The sequence below is a fragment of the Sorex araneus genome, chromosome 5 (assembly GCF_027595985.1).
Source record: "Sorex araneus isolate mSorAra2 chromosome 5, mSorAra2.pri, whole genome shotgun sequence".
Lineage (NCBI taxonomy): Eukaryota > Metazoa > Chordata > Mammalia > Eulipotyphla > Soricidae > Sorex > Sorex araneus.
Genome location: NC_073306.1, coordinates 79,775,598 through 79,794,651, shown reverse-complemented (window position 1 = coordinate 79,794,651; position 19,054 = coordinate 79,775,598). Strand labels below are relative to the sequence as shown.

The 19,054-nt window shown below is 34.3% G+C and overlaps 1 protein-coding gene across 13 annotated transcripts in view; it reads left to right on the top strand.

Moving 5' to 3' along the window:
• ZNF644 (zinc finger protein 644) overlaps window positions 1–19,054 on the top strand; it is a 91,251-nt gene that overhangs the window by 55,203 nt on the left and 16,994 nt on the right. For 8 of the 13 annotated variants that reach the window (XM_055138645.1, XM_055138643.1, XM_055138642.1 and 5 more), the window contains 3 exons: window positions 10,962–13,990; window positions 14,160–14,765; window positions 16,616–16,738. The exons of 4 other annotated variants lie outside the window; for them this stretch is intronic. In XM_055138645.1, coding sequence (XP_054994620.1) covers window positions 10,962–13,990; window positions 14,160–14,765; window positions 16,616–16,738 — 3,758 coding nt within the window. The remainder of the gene's footprint in view (window positions 1–10,961; window positions 13,991–14,159; window positions 14,766–16,615; window positions 16,739–19,054) is intronic. One more of the 13 variants, XM_055138648.1, reaches the window with a different exon arrangement.

Here is a 19,054-nt window from a genome sequence, read left to right as displayed (position 1 = left end):
TGAAGCAAAACCAGTCTGAAACATGCAATGCATGCGCTTTACCATTGAACTATCCCTGGACCCTTCTTCTATTTTTAAATTTTACTGATTTGAAATTACTATTTCACTTGTTACTTTTAGCACTAACATTTTGTTCACAATTATAATTTTCCATATGAAAATCATCTTTGTAATTTATTTTTATATCACTAAATGCTATTTTTCATTTTATCGGGATTATTTTAGAAAAGTTATCAGGTGATTAGATTTATTTATGTTTGTGGTTTAACTGCTCACTAATGTGTATTGATTCTTAATGTCTTTTTTGATATGTATTCCTTGTGACTGAAATTTCTTTATGCCTCAACTCTGACCTGTGGATGATAAATTCTGGAAATTCTTACTTATTCATAAGTGCCTGTATTTTGTACACATCTGTGCTAATTTAGCTGGGTATAGAATTTTGTGTTGAAAAGTATTTTTACATTTTACTCTCATACTGGCAAAATATGTAAGGCTGTACGAAGCAGTTGTTCCTACTCATTGAAGGTGGAAATGCATACTGTTAAATTTTGCAATATATGGAAATGTATACTAATCTAACATACTTTAAAGAGTATAAATTATTGAAAAAATTTTTGTGTCTGAATACATATTTATTGTAGCATTGTCTGTAATGTCTTACATTTCAAAGAGAGATATAAAGTAAGCACGTTTCTGTGAGTAAAAGGAGGATTGAGGGGCTGGAGCAAGATAGCACAGCGGGTAGGGCGTTTGCCTTGCACATGGCCAAACCAGGTTTGATTCCCAGCATCCCATATGGTCCCCCGAGCACCACCAGGAGTAATGCATGTGCATGAGCCAGGAGTAATCCCTGTGCATCGCTGGGTATGACCAAAAGAAGCAAAAAAAAAAAAAAAGAGTGAATGTACACCAGACTTTATTACATTGGTCACTGAAGTGAGAGAGAGTGGGAAAGGTTAAGGAGATTCCAACGAATGTATTCTGCCTTTGTAATTTAAAAAAATTACTTAAAAATCCTCTCATTTTCTCTTAAAACCTTGATGATGCTACTAATGATGGAGTTTTATGTTCCTTTATACACAATTAGGGTTGGGCTTTTTGTTTGGTTGGTTGGTTTTGGTTTGGGGGCCATACCTGGCAATGCTCAGGGCTTATTTCTGGTGGTCATAGGGGCCCATATGTAGTGCCAAGGATCAAACCCAGGTTTGTGCAAGGCAAGCACTCTACATGCTATATTACCACTCTGGCCCCTAACTTAGTTTTGGTTTTGTATAATTTTTCGGGAAATGAGTAGAATTCTTTCAGTCTTAGTGTTGAAATTTCCTCATGAGTGTCCAGTGCCATATCTGTTCTTCCTCTTAAAGCTTATTGTGTTCCTGAGCTCTGAAATATTTTTCAACTGTGTCTCTTGTATTCCTCTGGTTCTTCTATATTTGATTCCTTTTTGGTATAATTCATGGATCTGGGATTTGTGTCTCAACTTGTTTTGTGGGAGGGGAACAACTAGCAATTCTAGGGTTACTCCTGGCTCTGCACTCAGGAATTACTCTTGGCTGTGCTCAAGGGACCATGTAAGGTGTCAGGATTGAACCAGTGAGTTGACAGTGTGCAGAGCAAGCACTCTACCTGCTGTACTCTCTCCAGCCTCTCAACTTTAAAAAACAAAACAAAACACCATTCTCCCCTTTTTTATTTTAACTTTTTCATACTGGAAGCATTAATCTTTTTCATCATAAAACCTTTGTATCAACTCAGTTCTTCCAGCCCACTTACTGAGGATACATTAGGCGTTTCATTTTTTTAATTTTAATTTTAAAGGCATCTGTTAACTTTCTTAAGATTTTAAAAACTAGCTTATAGACTGTAAAGATAATAAGTATGTAAATAATACTTTACTTTTTGTTCTAATTGACTTTATAATCTCAATAATTAAATTTATGTTTTATCAGTTTGTAAGTATAACTTAGTTGTATCATAAAATTTCACTATGCACATTAACGTTTAAATCTAAAAATTAGCCATTTTTAGATTCTCTCACATATAACTCCCTCAAAAAATGTTTTTTTCCTTTTCCTTTCTTTTTTTTAAATTTTCACTTTTTGGGTCACCCCCAGCGATGCACAGGGGTCACTCCTGGCTCTGCACTCAGGAACCACCCCTGATGGGGCTCAGGGGACCACATGGAACGCTGGGAATCAAACCCAGGTCAGCCGCGTGCAAGGGAAATGCCCTACCCTCTGTGCTATCCCTTCAGCCCCCAAAAAATGTTTTTTTCTGAGTTGTCAGATGAATGTTAAACTTCCAGCCTGTGTGCCCTCATATCTTAATATTTGTCTGTAAAGGTGTGCATAGTTGAAATAATTTTAATCCCAGACTTTGAGATTATTGCTCCATTGACTTAGTCTTGACAGTGAAAAGTTTGAAACTGTTCTGATTTATGTATTTGTATTTTTTTCTTTTAAAATTTAAAAAGCCTACTTTGGACCAAAATGTTATCACATGTAGAACTCTTGCCTTGCTCATGGCCAACCTGGATTAATATCTCAGCACCCCAGATGTTCCCCAAGCTCCAACAGAGAGGTCCCTGAGCTGAGTCAGGAGTAAGCGCTGAGCACCACTGGCTAGGTGCCAAGAACCAAAAACAAAAACCTAGAATAAACCCAAACAAACTCCCCCTAATTTAGTGATTTTGATTATGCCCACTCGAACAAATCAATGAGCAACGGGATGACAGTGACAGTGATTATTTGAAATGATTAGGTTTACTCTTTTTTAGCAGCACTTCCCTATGACTATTCTGATTTGTGGTTTCATCTGTGTTGCAGTGTCTCTCTAGTCCATTTGCTTCCATTTCATTGTCATGAAAAAGAAAAAAAAATCATTCTTGGCACTCTTAAATCATGAGTGGCCACTTCAGGCCCCTTTTCTTTAGATCATTGGGTTAAGCATATGTTTTCCTTTATTGCTTATTGAATATTATTTCACTGAATCCCTGCTTTATCCCCACAAGAATGTTATTGGCAGTTCTTACACTGTGCCTTTTCCTCTGACTCCTTACCTTCTGCCCGCTTATCCTGTTTATTATACTCTAGGGTACTGTAAGTTCCGAAATATCTCCTCCTAGAATAAATTTCTACTGGTAAGGGCTTTCTTCATCAAATAGTAGCTGTGCACAAATTCAGAATAGTCATTTTGTAAATGTAACAATTTAATGACAAGGATTCTAAAGAATTAACACATACTGGGTAATTACAGAATGTTGGAGTCTATGCTTTATATTTGTATAGTGTGTAATTTAATCCATACAATCCTTTAAGTAGGTTTCATCCTTACTGATAACATAGTAAAGTTTAAGGTAAGTGGTTAACTTTGTTCCATACTAAAAATTGTGAAATCGTTTTTTCAAAGGCGTGTCTGAATCCAAAGAGTGAGTCTCTTGGTACAGTGCCTTGTATAATTTAGCTAAAAATTTTCTTTTGTAAGACTTGTTGTTTGTATAGGACTTCTGCCTCTTCTAAACTATGAACTGTACAATCTGTATTACTTCTCAAAGATATACTGTATGGTCTTTTGTGTAATTTATATATGTATGGGTCCTATGAAGTCTTTTTGCTTAACTGGCAGTACTGTAAAAATAATGCCAGTGATACCATTTGATTAGGAGTATAAAATAATGTCATAGCTTTTGTCACCTATGAAAAACAGCAATGTAGTCTTGATAACATTCTGATTTTATGGAATGGGTAAATGTGAAATTACAAATTCTCTAAATCTTACATTTCTTGCTGCACATTGAGCATGGTGTCGTACTTCAGATGAATAAATACCTTTTACTCAGCCATTCTTTGAAACCGTAATTGTTTGAATAGAACCATACATTTGATCATTAATAAGTACATTCATTTTCTAAACAACTACTTTCTGTAACATTTTGATAATCTGTGTAATTATTTAAATTAACAATGTCTTAATTTATAATGGATGTTCCCAAATTGAATAAGTTAAAAGCCTCATTGGCAGCTCAAGTGCAATGTCAGAAAAATTAAGTCGTTACAAGTCTGTCATTTGTCATCACTGTCACTCACTGTCATCCCGTTGCTCATTAGTTTGCTCGAGTGGGCACCAGTAACATGACCATTGTGAGACTTGTTACTGGTTATGGCATATCAAATATGCCACAGGTAGCTTGCCAGGTTCTGCCGTGTAGGCGAGATACTCTCAGTAGTTTGCCTGGCTCTCCGAGAGGGGTGGAGGAATCAAACCTGGGTCAGTTTCGTGCAGGCGAACACCCTATCCACTGCGCTATCCCTCCAGCCCATTTGTCATCATAAATCTATAACCTATATTTAGTTTTTGAATGACAGTATCTGAGAGATACACAAGTGCATATTTGGGTTAAAGGAAGAAAAATTTCTTATATTTAAAATTGACCATACTCAGGGCTGGAAAAGTAGTATAGCAGGAAGGGCCTGTGCTTGCATGCAGCTGACTTAGATTTGAACCCCAGCAAACCATATGGTCCTCTGAGCACCTCCAGAGTAAGTGTGGAGTATCTTACTTATCTTATGCCAGGGTGCAGAGCCACAAGTAACCTCTGGACGCTGCTGTGTTTGGCCCCAAAACCATCAAGAAAATAAATAAAATTTACCATACTAAAGGAAGGTGATTGTAGAGTTTCTTGGGCCCTGAATTTAGAAAAATACAGTAGGTTGAGTAAATGATATTAGCACTGCAGATAGGGCATTTGCTTTGCTTGTGGCTGACTAGGGTTTGATTCCTCTGTCCCTCTCGGAGAGCCCGGCAGGCTAACTGAGAGTATGCCACCCTCAAGGCAGAGCCTGGCAAGCTACCCGTGGCGTATTCAATATGCCAAAAACAGTAACAGCAAGTCTCACAATGGAGACATTACTGGTGCCAGCTCAATGATGAACAGTGGGACAACAATGCTACAACAGTGCTACAGTGCTACAAGTTTATGTTTCATAAGACATTTATGATAGAAAGTAAATCTTCTAGTTTTATGCCTATACCTGCCATTTATCAAGAGAGACAAATAACTTCTTATTGTAAATGTTGGAAAGCATACACAATTCAAGGGTCATTTGGGTCATTTCATAATGAATATGACAGTAGCCACCTTTGGTTATAACTGTAGTTTACTGCCTTGCTGTATTTTTTTTTTTGGAATGTAAAAATATTTACTAGGAAGTAACCTATCATATCCATTCTTTTATGTTATTATTGCCTGTTATTATCTTGCAAGATTACTAAAGTAATGCTCTTGGAACTCTTAACTCATTTTCTCCCATCCTCTTCAAAATTTCCTTCTTCAGTTTACCCACTTAGTAGTTCCTTGAGATATGCATTATTATGTTCTGTATTAAGTGTACTTAGCAGTAAAAATCTTTTTATTCTTAGCTGATTATGATGTACCTTATTTGTAACATAAAGATTATATATATTGTTATGTTTGCTGAATACAAGTTATATTGAATTTAATATTTATAATCTGATGCCAGCAGCAAAACTATTGAACAAGTTCAATATAACTTTTGGTGGTTAGTGTTAAAATCAGTCACCTGTTGATCATTGATTTGCCATGGCATTGCTGCATGCTGGGAAAAAAGCATATGTCCATTGTATCTTACTAAAACATTTTTCTCTGTATTTTTACGTGTTTTTTAGATGTTCAAACTCTGACCATTATTTTCTATATAGCCAAAGGAAAAGATTATTTTGACTATAGTAGAATTGCCATGGTACAGATAATTCTAATCTTGGTGTGTTGATGATTCAGTGCTTATAGTTCCATTGTTCAGGAATCAGTTTATCAGCATAATGTTAAGGTAAATAAACTTTCAGATAATTTTGAACTTAGACAATGTTTTTAAGGTTCAGTAGTTAATTTTTTTCTTACATTTTAGCTCATTTCAAATAATGTGAAATGTTATCTAAACATTCATAGTGTATATGAGAAAGACCCTTAGAAATTATCTTAGCAGCATCATATTCTCTTCTACAGTGTTTTTATTGGCACAGATGCTCAACCACTCTAGTTCACTGTTAAACCCTTTTTGCAATGTTAAATTGTTCCTATTTCTAGTTTTTCTTAATCTTAAGATGAAATTTATATCTTCTATGCAGCAGATACGTTAGTTATAAACCTTAGTTCTAAATTTTGCTAGGCTTTCTTGTTTTCTTTTTCTTTCTCTCTCTTTCTTTCTTTCTTTCTTTCTTTCTTTCTTTCTTTCTTTCTTTCTTTCTTTCTTTCTTTCTTTCTTTCTTTCTTTCTTTCTTTCTTTCTGTCTTCTTTCTTTCCTTCTTTCTTTCTTTCTTTCTTTCTTTCTTTCTTTCTTTCTTTCTTTCTTTCTTTCTTTCTTTCTTTCTTTCTTTCTTGCATGCTGTTCTATGGATAACTTATGTATTTTTTGTAGTTGTTTTTTTTTTTTTACTATAATACCCAGAGTAAAATACTACCATTAATGTGGTTAGTAAACTTGCCTTGTACAGTACATGACCTTTAGATATAGATGACTGTACATTGTGTATAGTATATTTAGACTTAAATACTGCTGTAATTTTAGGAGTAATATTTCAGTTAAGAAATGTTTTGCAATTAGAATGACAGTTGTGAATGGCTTTATCATCTTGTCCCAGTCTCATATATGACTGACATTGTCATGTTTCTCAAGGATAATTTAAATTAGAAGTTTTAAAATCAGGCCAGTGTTATCTGTAACTCAGTATGGTAACATTACAGTTTATATCTGTTGAATATAGTTATTAAGCTGTGTGGATGAGAGTAAGGTGTACTATGTATCTTATGTGAAATTACACAACATGATAAAGGTTGGCATCATGTAATAAGTACCTACAAAATATTAACGTATTTGCAATAAATACAATTAATAATGTACATAAAGAATGGAATTAACTAATATACTGTCAAAAAAGATTATTCATGAACAGAAAGTGGACAGCATAGATTTGATGACAGAAAGGTTGTATCTCATCTGAATTACTGAGTGACCTCGGAAGCTTGCTCAGAGGAATTACAGAATAATTATGTTAATATGCAATTATCACCTCATTTCTTCTGTAGTAACCTCAAGATGTAGTGTAGTGAGGGTGTTATAGCAAGTGCTGATAGTTTGCAAAAATACTGATGTTTGAAATTTCTGAGACAATAAGTCTAGCTTGAGGCATATAAGTGATGATCTGTCATCTTGAAGACAGATCTGACCTTTGTACTTTTTTTTTATGCTCACAGTATATATAACTACAGGCAGTTATAGCTGTAGAACTCATTACAATTTTTCCATAAACTGAAATGTTTTATGTAGATTTAAAATTCCATTTGCAGCTTTTTATAAAGTGTGTGAATTTTTAAAGAACATTTTAAAATTCATTTGAAAGAAAAATATAAGGTTATATGATTTGTGGAGGAGGACTTAGTAATAGTGTCTAAACATTTTATTAAAAGATACAAATTGATGTAGCTATTCATTGAACCTTAGGGGATCCAAACAACATAAGTTTATTAGTTTTTCTTTTTTTAAAGCTTAATGTTCCTGCTTTGTTATATTAATACAAACTGGTATTGATGGTGGTGTGTTTTCATATCTGTACATATATATTTGACTAAAGACTATCTTGAGACAGTGTGCAGTTACTTACTGATCAATTACTTTTATGGTGTGGGTACTATATAACCATTTGCAAATGTGGGAAATTAACTTTTCTGTGTCAAAATTTGACTTATTAAGTTAGATTTTGATATCCATTGTTTTGCAAAGTATATTTCAGCACAATGCCATGAGTCTTAAGTGCTATTTTTAAAAAAAATTTATTTGAATGTCTTTCAATTAAAACATGTTCTGAAAATAAAAAATGTTTTATTGTTGCTAACATAGTAGGTTATTGAGTTGATTTTTTTGTATGTCTTGTAATGCAGATTTTTAATATTAATGTGCTAAAGAAAAATGTGTTTTTGAGCAGCAATTATCATTTGGGGGCAGGTAAACCATATTTTATTATGTAGGTGTTAAGGATTGTTGATTCATAAATACCTCATTTTATATTTCAACAATATTTAATTTGATCTCTTGTTTCTCTTTTGCTGAATGTGTTTTATAAATAAATCTGTTATATACATATTTTTTCTGTTTTTGGTGAAGCAGTTTGGTTTCTTCACAATGTGAACTTACGGAAGGCACTTATAAAGTCATTCTGGTAATGAGGATGCAGTCTCCAAGCCGACGTGATATTCTCATAGTTTGTCACCCTGCTGTTCAGGGGGTACCGATGAAGTTGCTTTAAATGGGAAGCGTCTGTTCCATCTCTGAACCTCTAACACCAGAACAGATGGGAGGAACATGGAACATGGAAGGTTTTACCTCTGAGGTGGTAACAGTGAAGCCACTCATTAACACTGAATTTACCACTTCGTTAGCAACGTTGCTTCCTGTTGAGAAAAGCTAATATAGGCTTTCAGATTGACTGAGCATATATTTGTCTAGCTTTGTGATTGTAATAAGTAGGACTTGAAAGTGTCTGAAGATACTTTTTAATTCTGTCATCCATGTCAGATTTATAAGATTGTCCCTATTTGAACATTTTACTTTTTCCACCTAGTTTTATGAGAGATACTAGGAATGGGTAATAGAACATTAAGGTTTGCTTCTCATTGACATTTGCACACTCTTTCCTAACACATATTTATGTGCTACCCATTTTTAACTTCTGTGTATGTGATGGAGAGATTCCTGCTGGGTGCTGCATTATCACCATTTTGGGGTGCTATCATTGAATATGATCTTATTGGAAGTCTATTTTTATTACTGTGGATGTTTGCCAACTTCAAAGAAATTCTAAGACCTATGAGGGATGGAAATGATTGCTGGTATAAGTTAAAATCATATTTGTAATAATGTTTTAAAGAGCATGTGTTACAAAAGTGCTTTTCTATATAAGTGCTTGCTCTAAGTTGTAGAATGATAAAGTAATTAGAAAATATTGTTGAACTGTCTTACAAAGCACAAAATAGGTACCATTTAAAGATAGCTTTTTAATGCTATCATTGGGTTATAAATGAATGAACATTGGGTTATAAATTGCTGTTGTAGCAAATACAGTACTAGTATGCAAATAATTATTTTTAAGAAAAGTAATAGAATTAATTTTTATCTAAAAGGAGGAATCTAGTTGTGTTGTTTACTACTATGTCCATAATGCTAGAGAACTGCCCAGTACATAGTAAGGACTAGAGTAAAATCTAGAGGATGAATAAACTGTACTTAGTTGCTGTGTACAAAAGGAAAGAAAAGTGGAATTTTATGCCAGTACAGATAGTACTGGTATTGCCATATAGGTTCTTTAAATTATATATCAATTAAGGAATTGATTTTGATATATTGAAGTTACTGTTAGTGAATCAAGAAACTCCGTTTTGATGCAGTTTACATTACTTGAGTCAGATGTTTAAATGTCAAAGGCAGAATACTTTTTTTCTTCTTTGATTTTTGAAATTTTTGCTTTTGCACTTGAGATTTTAATCGTTTTTCACTTTAGTTTTTAATTCAACAATTACAGCCTGAATGCCTCTGCCAAGCACTGTGCTAGTTTTGAAGATATGAAGATCACTAGGTCACAGTCCCAGCTTTCGAGACCATCCATTTTTCCAAGGAGACAGACAATTCTTACATAATAAGGCCATCTCCAAAACCAAGATAGGAGAAGAATGTCAGAGAATTGACTGTAGTAGGAGAGGCAGTTCATACAGTCTGTCACACTTTCAGATGTTTACTTCTAAAATCTGTTTTCTTCTCACAAAAATAAAGTTATGAAAATGAGTATGGGGAGTTTTTTAAAATTTGAGTTTTGGACCATACCCACTAGTGCTGGGGACTGTTCCCTACTCAGTTCTCTTGAGTTGCTCTTGGCAGTGCTTGGGTGAACTATGCAGTGCCAGGGATTGAACCTGATTCTCAGAAAAAGAGTTTGAGTTCCAGCACTTCAGCTTTTGAAAAAAATTACCTGCTTGCTCTTCAAACCCATGTTCTCTCTTGAACACGTGTCTCACTTGTCTGTTTCTTTGTTTGCTTATTTCTCTCAAACACATTTTGTTCAGTAAAAACTATCTTCACTAAAATTTTTTTTTAGATTTTATGTTCTGCAAACCAAAAGTTAAATATATTTGTTTCAGAGCAAATCATTACACTTGACTCAGATCACAATGGGATAATCAACCTTAGGGAATGCCTAAACTTTGGAGACTCTAGTTATTAGGTGACATAAAAGTTCGTTCATTTAAAATATATTTAGAACTACTTGTACTTTAAGAAATAAACCCAGTAAACCTTTTTTTAACTGTACAATTTTGATAGAGTGTGAAACATATTGAGACAAAGCAATCTTAAAAAGTAATGATGACCTACTTTTTATGAATATACAAGTAGCAGTGTATTATATTAGTGACTGATGTTTTTAACAGATAAGTTTATTCAAAAAAGGCTCTTCACTAGATTTTGTTCCTTTTTCTGGATTTACTGTTTTTTCAAGTGAAAAAAAGTTTTATTTCTGAAAATTTTATGTTGACTGTCTTTCATAAAACTTGTTAAGTGATACCTTTTTTTAGTAGCAGTTCAAAATTTTAAAGATTTGTTTTTTCAGTCAGTATCACTCAGTTTTACAATGTCTATTTCTATGTATGTGTTTACATTGCTTCTGTTAGACATTTTTGTATATAATGTGGTATTGCCTAGCACCTAGAAAAAGTTGACTTTTGATACATTTTATATTATTTTTTCTGTTTTTAAAGTATTTCATTATTCTTAGAAAATTACTAGAATTTTAATATAAAGAATAGAATTAAGCTACAGAAGTGTATACTTTAAACTCTCCATACTTTCTGATAGTATTTTTTTATGCAAATCTAAATCTTTTTTTCCATTTTCTAGACTACATGTGTTAAATGGGCTTGCCAACAATATGGATGATTTGAAGACAAACACCGATATTACTGGTGCTAAAGAAGAACTCCTGGATGACAATAATTTTAACTCAGACAAAGAAAGTGGAGTTCATAAAACAAAAGATTGTCAAACATCATTTCAGAAAATCAACACATTTACTTTGCCTGAGGAACTATCAAAGGACAAATCTGAAAAAGCCTTAAGTGGAGGCCAGTCATCTCTATTTATACATGCTGGTGCTCCTACTGTTTCTAGTGAAAACTTTGTTTTGCCTAAAGGAGCTGCTGTTAACGGACCAGTTTCACACTCCTCCTTGACTAAGACTTCCACTATGAGTAAAGGCAGTGTTTCATTAACCACTGGACAGCCTGTGGATCAGCCAACAACAGAGTCTTGTTCAACTTTGAAAGTGGCAGCTGATCTTCAGCCGTCTACACCACAACAAGCAAGTCAACATCAGGTTGTATTTTTGTTATCAGATGTAGCACATGCTAAGAATCCAACTCATTCCATTAAAAAACTACCTACCTCTGCTTCAGTTGGTTGTGATACTCAAAATTCAGTAGGGAGTAGTGTAAAGTCAGATAGCACTTTAATAAATCAAGTAGAGGTGGGTGAAGATGGTGGAGATTTGTTGGTGAAAGATGATTGTGTCAATACATTAAAAGGAATTTCCTCAGGTACAGAATTTAGGCCAGAAAGTGATACAAACTGGGATCCCCAAAAAGAATTTATTCAGTTTTTAATGACTAATGAAGACACTGTAGATAAAACTCCTGTTCATTCTAAAGTTGGTCTAGAAAAAAAGAGAAAACGAAAAATGGATGTAAGCAAGATAACTCGTTATACTGAGGACTGTTTTAGTGATTCTAATTGTATACCAAATAAATCAAAAATGCTAGAAATTGACTTTCTGGAACAGAATGAAGAAGTGCAAGCAATTGACTCACAGAAATATGCATTATCAAAAGTGAAGCCTGAAGCAACTGATGAAGACATAGAATCTGTGGATTCTTTTCAACAAATAATTTATAATTCAGATAAGTGTGGAGAAGACAGTTCACCTGTTCACACAAGCACTTTTCTTTCAAAAACCTTAAAAAAGAAATGTGAAGAAAGTGATTCTGAGTCACCTGCTACTTTCAGCACCGAAGAGCCATCATTCTACCCCTGTACAAAGTGCAATGTGAATTTTAGGGAGAAAAAGCACCTCCACAGGCATATGATGTATCATTTAGATGGGAATAGTCACTTTCGCCATCTTAATGTTCCAAGGCCATATGCTTGTAGAGAATGTGGACGGACATTTCGAGATCGTAATTCTCTTTTAAAGCATATGATTATTCATCAAGAAAGAAGACAGAAGTTGATGGAGGAAATTCGTGAATTGAAAGAGCTTCAGGATGAAGGAAGAAGTGCACGTTTACAGTGCCCTCAGTGTGTTTTTGGAACCAACTGCCCTAAAACATTTGTGCAGCATGCTAAAACGCATGAAAAAGATAAAAGGTACTACTGTTGTGAAGAGTGTAACTTCATGGCAGTAACAGAAAACGAATTGGAATGTCACCGAGGTGTTGCCCATGGAGCAGTGGTAAAATGCCCGATTGTCAGTTCTGATATAGTCCAGAGAAAAACGCAAAAAAAGAATTTTATAAAAGACTCTGTTTTAGGATCATCAAAGAAGTCAGGTAGCTACTTATGTAAAATGTGTCCTTTTACTACTTCAGCCAGAAGTATTTTAAAAAAACACATTGAGTATTTGCATTCGTCATCATGCATTGACTCATTTGATAGCCCTCTTGGACTTGATCAAAGAAAAACTGACATTGTAGAACCTGTAGATGTTGATAGCACTAAACCTTTAGTTAAGCAGTCATCCACATTTCCAAAGAACTCTGCTGTCAAACAAGATGTAAAGCGGACATTTGGATCATCCTCACAATCAAGCAATTTTTCAAAATTCCACAGGCGACCACACAGAATACAGAAAGCTCGGAAAAGTATTGCCCAGTCAGGTGTAAGTGTGTGCAATCAAAACAATTCTCACAAGACTGTTACAACTAAAAGCAGCATTGACCAAAAACCTAAGTATTTACATCAAGTAGCAAAAGAAAAATCAAATGCCAAGGCAAATAGCAACTATTTTTATAGACACAAATATGAGAACTATAGGATGATTAAAAAATCAGGTGAATCATATCCTCTGCATTTCAAGAAAGAGGAGACTAGTTCAATAAATTCATTACATCTGTTTTCATCATCTAGTAATTCTCCCAATAATAGTTTTATTTCAGACCCTCATAACTCTGACATCAAAAGGCCAGAAAACTTTAAAGACCACAGACGAGTAGCTGTAAAAAGAGTTGTTAAAGAATCTAAGGAAGAAAGTTCTGTTGGAGGAGAAGAATTGGATAGCTATCCAGATTTCTTGCATAAAATGACAGTTGTTGTTTTGCAAAAACTTAATTCTGCTGAAAAGAAAGACAGTTATGAAACAGAAGATGAAAGTTCTTGGGATAATGTTGAGTTGGGTGACTACACTACACAGGCCATAGAAGATGAACCATATAATGATATTAATCAAGAACATGTGAACTTATTCCCTTTGTTTAAAAGCAAGGTAGAAGATCAAGAACGTGGAGAAAATACAGCCCTTAGTTATGATCAAAATGATGGCTTTTATTTTGAATATTACGAAGATGCTGGGGCTAACAACTTTTTGCATGAGATACATGATTCTCAGCATTTAGAAAATTCAGAATCTTCATTGTCAAAGCATGGTTCTGTTTTTCATTGGACTGATTTGTCTCTTGAGAAGAAATCGTGTCCTTATTGCCCAGCAACATTTGAAACAGGTGTTGGGTTGTCAAATCATGTTCGGGGTCATCTTCACAGAGCGGGATTAAGCTATGAAGCCCGTCATGTTGTATCACCAGAACAAATAGCCACAAGTGACAAAATGCAACATTTCAAAAGAACTGGCACAGGAACACCTGTTAAGCGAGTTAGAAAAGGTAAGTTTTCATGTAACTAACTGGGCTAATTATCTTAATTCAAAATCAGAGGATTTGAAGGTTTTGTTTGAATTTTATATTTATTAGTATCACATACCTTAATATTTCAGAATTAGTTTTAAAGTGGTCAATATAAAAGATTCTGATATTACTTTAAAATTTTTTTTAGCTATAGAGAAGTCTGAAACTACTTCTGAACATACTTGTCAGCTCTGTGGTGGTTGGTTTGATACTAAAATTGGATTATCAAATCATGTTAGAGGCCACCTGAAAAGACTTGGAAAAACCAAATGGGATGCCCACAAATCTCCAATCTGTGTGCTGAATGAGATGATGCAAAATGAAGAAAAATATGAAAAAATCTTAAAGGCATTGAACAGTCGTCGTATTATTCCCAGACCATTTGTAGCTCAAAAATTTGCATCAAGTGATGACTTTTTATCTCAAAATGTTATACCTCTTGAAACGTACCATAATGGCCTAAAGACTGAAGCTTTATCAGTGTCTGCATCAGAGGAGGAAGGACTGACTTTCTTAAATGAATATGATGAAACAAAACCAGAACTTCCTAGTGGAAGGAAGAATCAGTCTCTTACACTGATAGAACTGCTTAAAAATAAAAGGATGGGAGAAGAAAGGAATTCTGCTGTTTCTCCTCAAAAGATCCATAATCAGACTGCAAGAAAGAGATTTGTTCAGAAATGTGTTCTTCCATTAAATGAAGATAATCCATTGATGTATCAGCCACAGAAAATGGACTTGACTATGCACTCAGGTAAGAGGACATTTATGACCATCATCTATCATTTAAACACAATATAGTTCTTTAATGGAATACTTAGAGAAAATACTTTGAGTCTTTATTTAAGCTGCTTTTTTTACAGAACAGAGATTGGTCATACTATCATTTCTATATAAATCATCAATTGGTGCTCAACAGCAGTGAATTGTTTGCCTCATATCTTGGTCTGATGTAAGGTGAGAACAAAATTGAAAACGAATATACAACTGATGTGTTAAAATACCATTTGCTGTACTCGGCGTGTAGTTCTGTGGATGGGGAGGTATTATTGACAAGTAGAGCATTGCTGAAAAGGAAAAACCTGTCATATTTTTTTGTTAGTCCTCCTAAGTGATATGTGTTTGTAAGATTTAGTTCAGTTCCCTACTGTTTTGATAAAACAAAGCAGACTCTAAACAGAATGGATTTGGTATCTGTTGTGTGTTGTGATTAGTCTGAGGAAAATCCTCCATTTCCAATTTCTCATTTTAGTTGGCATAAGGTGGTTTTGGAGAACTGTTGAGTGTAACATAATTGAACTTGTAGACTTCCTAGAGGTGTTCTAGTGGAACAGAAAGAATTTAGCTTAGTGCTTGTGCACTGGTGTTGTTTCTTTCTCTAAGGAATATTTTTTGTGTATTGGCAAATGATGCTGCAGCTAAAGTAGCAAAACTTTACTTGGTATTGTGTGGTCTGGCTTATACCTGTAGAAAAAATCTGTGTTTTTTTAGTATCTTGATCAGTTTTTTTGGAATGAGAGATGTTGAAGGTAAATTTAGTTGATCTTGTAATTTTGCCTGAGTTGAGTGTGTCTGAGATAATAAAAATTGGTCACTGGGTTGATAATAAAAATACCGTCATGTTGTTTTGTTTACTTTGGGCTGACTTTGGAATATTCCAAACGTTTGTAATGCAGTTTTGATTTAAGGAAGGATTATCTGGTATTGAAGTGGTTTGTAGAAGTTTATTCTTTATGGGCTTCTTTCTTTTGTACAAAGAATTTATTAAAGTCAGTTTTGCAGAAGGATAAAATATAAGGAAGCTATGTCAACTATGTTTACTAAATACAATACACTTAAGAGATGAAAGCATCTTTGGCTATCACAATAATGTTGAAGAAACCAAGTGAAATGTCTGGGGGAGTCTGAGAAGTTAGGAGTTTTCTTAATTGTTTCAACATGTTTTCTTTGCTGTGATGACTTAAGATGTTAGCTTGTTGATCATTTATTTAGCACAAAGATTTTAGCAAAAAACTTCAAATCATTAACTTCATTATTGATTGCGCATTCAGAGTAATGAACATAAAATGCCCTGAATAAAATGTTGTGTCTAACAGCTGTTCAGTGGTGTGTTTTACCACCTTTTCTCCCAGCCTTCATCAGAAAGCCTAATTTAGTATTAAGCCTTTTACGGTTTTGTGGGTAAAACACTTTAATTACCACTTTGTCAACTAGACTTTTTAATTCTTTTTATTGGTAATGTTGTAAGCTTTGAATCTTCTCAACAGAATGGTGCTATTCAAATCACAGGATTATATTTTAGGTCTAGAAAATGATCTGCGTAACACAGAAATCTGCAAAAAAAGTGATAATAGGTGTTAAATCCAGTGGAGCTCAGAGGTTCAAGACACTTCTCTTCCACCTTTCCAAAGAGCATGGGTTGGCTCATTACTAACTACAAACTAATAATACTTAACCTAATCCCCCCCTCCTTACTTTAAGTTACGTTATTTCATTGAACGTTTTTAAAACCATCTTATTGTGGTACTTTTCTTCACGCTTTTAGCTAAGAAAATTTCACTTTTTGAAGTGAGAACTGGATTATAGTTTTCTTTTGAACGATAGGTATGCCTGTGAAGCTTAGAACATGTGTGCATTGCAATACGACGTTTACAAGTGCTGTTAGCCTGTCCAACCACTTACGCGCTTATGCACGAAAGAAGAGTGCTGGACTTTTGACTGGTACAGGTATGTTTGAACAGATAACACAGCAAGTCTGATTGATTCGCTTTTTTTTTTTTTTTTCTCACCGGACCGGTGCTAATTCAGATCATATTTATAGCTTTGGTAAGCAACATTTGAATCTGAATACACAGTAAACTTCAGCAACTTGTAAACTGACTAGGTACAGTTTTAAGCAAGTTACTATTTTTCATTTGACTCTTAGTGACTTGATTTTGAGGGAAAATAACCCAATAGAGGCATGGAACTTTTGAGTCTTCATTATTCCAGTTGATTTTTAAATACTATTTTTTGATTTTTTTTAAAATTTATATTTGTTAGTAGAATCCAGTAAGTCACCTCACTTTCTTTTAAAAGTAGAGAGAAAGAGAGAAGAGGGGAAAAGTTGTTAGACTTTGCCTGGGGAAATAATATAGTGAAAATGTAGCTTGATTTGAAAATTAAGCAAATTAGTGAGTTTTCATTAGTATGTGGATAAAACCTTCAACTTAATAATGGCCCTTGTTAACAGCTGAATAGATTTTTCTTTTTATGTCCCTAATCTATATTTTGGATTTAGAAATATAGCTATGCACAATAATGTTGCCATGCACATTTCTGTGTTATTTTAGGCTGGTTAACCCAGCCTTGCAGATACCTCTTCATACTGCTAGTCTGAACATTGTATTGGCTTAGTTACATGTAATATTGCTTCTTATACCCTACAAAAATGCCTATCCTTTTCGTTTGTAACCTTTCAAGCTATGCTGCTTTAGCAAATCTCATTTCTCTCATATCTTAAAATTTCCTCTTTCCTGAATGGAACTACATGCATTCTTTGCCTCAAGTTCTCTTTTCAGTCTGTTATTTCTCTTTTTTCTATTAGCTCACTGCCTTCTGCTTTCTTCTAGCTGTTGTTTTCCCAACATTTTTGTTCTTCCTCATGTCTTCCTATGACTTACATCTAGTTTTCTCTCACCATAAAAGAAATACTTGTAGTCATACTAGTGTTGATCTTCTGCTCCTGCTCCCTTGCTTTATTCTTTAATTTATTCTTTAACTTTAATGCACAGATAAGCAGTTATGACTGTTTACCATTTAGAGGGGAATAGAGTGAATTTGACTTTACTTGATTAGTCTTATGTGAAGTTTTAGTTTTTTATATTGATCCCATTCTCACCAAACTTGGAATATCATTGCAAACATTAGAAACAGAAGTAAGAAACTACAGAAACAGGAAGTAATCTTTATTGTTATCATAGCCACTGCTGAACATTTAGTGTGTGTCAGGCACTGTTACATATAACTTACATTTATAGTACTTACACATAATGTAAGTACATATAGTACTTACATATAGTACTTACATATAACTTACATTTATAGTACATATAACCACCATATGACATATTGTAATTCTCTGTATTTTATAGATACTTAGGGCTTAGAGAACTTTAAGTAAGTTGCGACTAGATATAATACAAGGGGTGAGGTGCTTTCCTTGAACGCTTGTGACCCAGTTGGAACCCTTGGCAGCGCACACTGCACACATATGATCCCTAAGGACTACTAGGTGTATCTCAAGGTTTCTCCTCCCCCTGTTGCCAACAGTTAAGAATATATTTTTTTAAGCTCACACCATTTACAGCAGAATTGAAAATAAAATCAAGACTTTATAAAAAAAATCACAGTTATTTGCCACATACAGATGAAAGTTACTGGAAATTGTAAAATGAAGTTGGTTTTAAAGTGAAGAACATTATGATAGACTCAGAAAGTGTGTCTACTTATAAGGCATAAGGAAACAAAAAATGGATATGTCTCAACTGTTTTTTTTTTTTCCTTTTTGGATCATACCCGGCATTGCACAGGGGTTACTCCAGGCTCTGCATTCAGGAATTACTCCTGGCGGTGCTTGGGGGACCATATGGGATGCTGGGAATCAAACCCGGGTCGGCCGCGTGCAAGGCAAACGCCCTACCCACTGTGCTATCACTCCAGCCCCTGAACTGTATTTTAGAGGAATTTTGAAATACCCATTTTGGAATATTCTGATTTTTCCTTTTGGCTTTGGGGCCACACTTGGCTTTTCTCAGGGTCTACTCCTGATTTTGTGCTCAGGGATCATTCTTGTCTGTGCTGTGGGGAGAACATAAGGAGGCATCAAACTGGGGTGAGCCACGGAAAAGGAAGCAACTTAACCCTTTTATTTCTTCAGCTCCTTTAGATAAATTTTTAAAAGCCAAATGCTGACATACAGTATTTCAAGTCAATTGGAATTTTCTAGTTAACTTTAAATCAATGAAAGAAAATTTATTATGTATACAAATATGATAGGGAAAG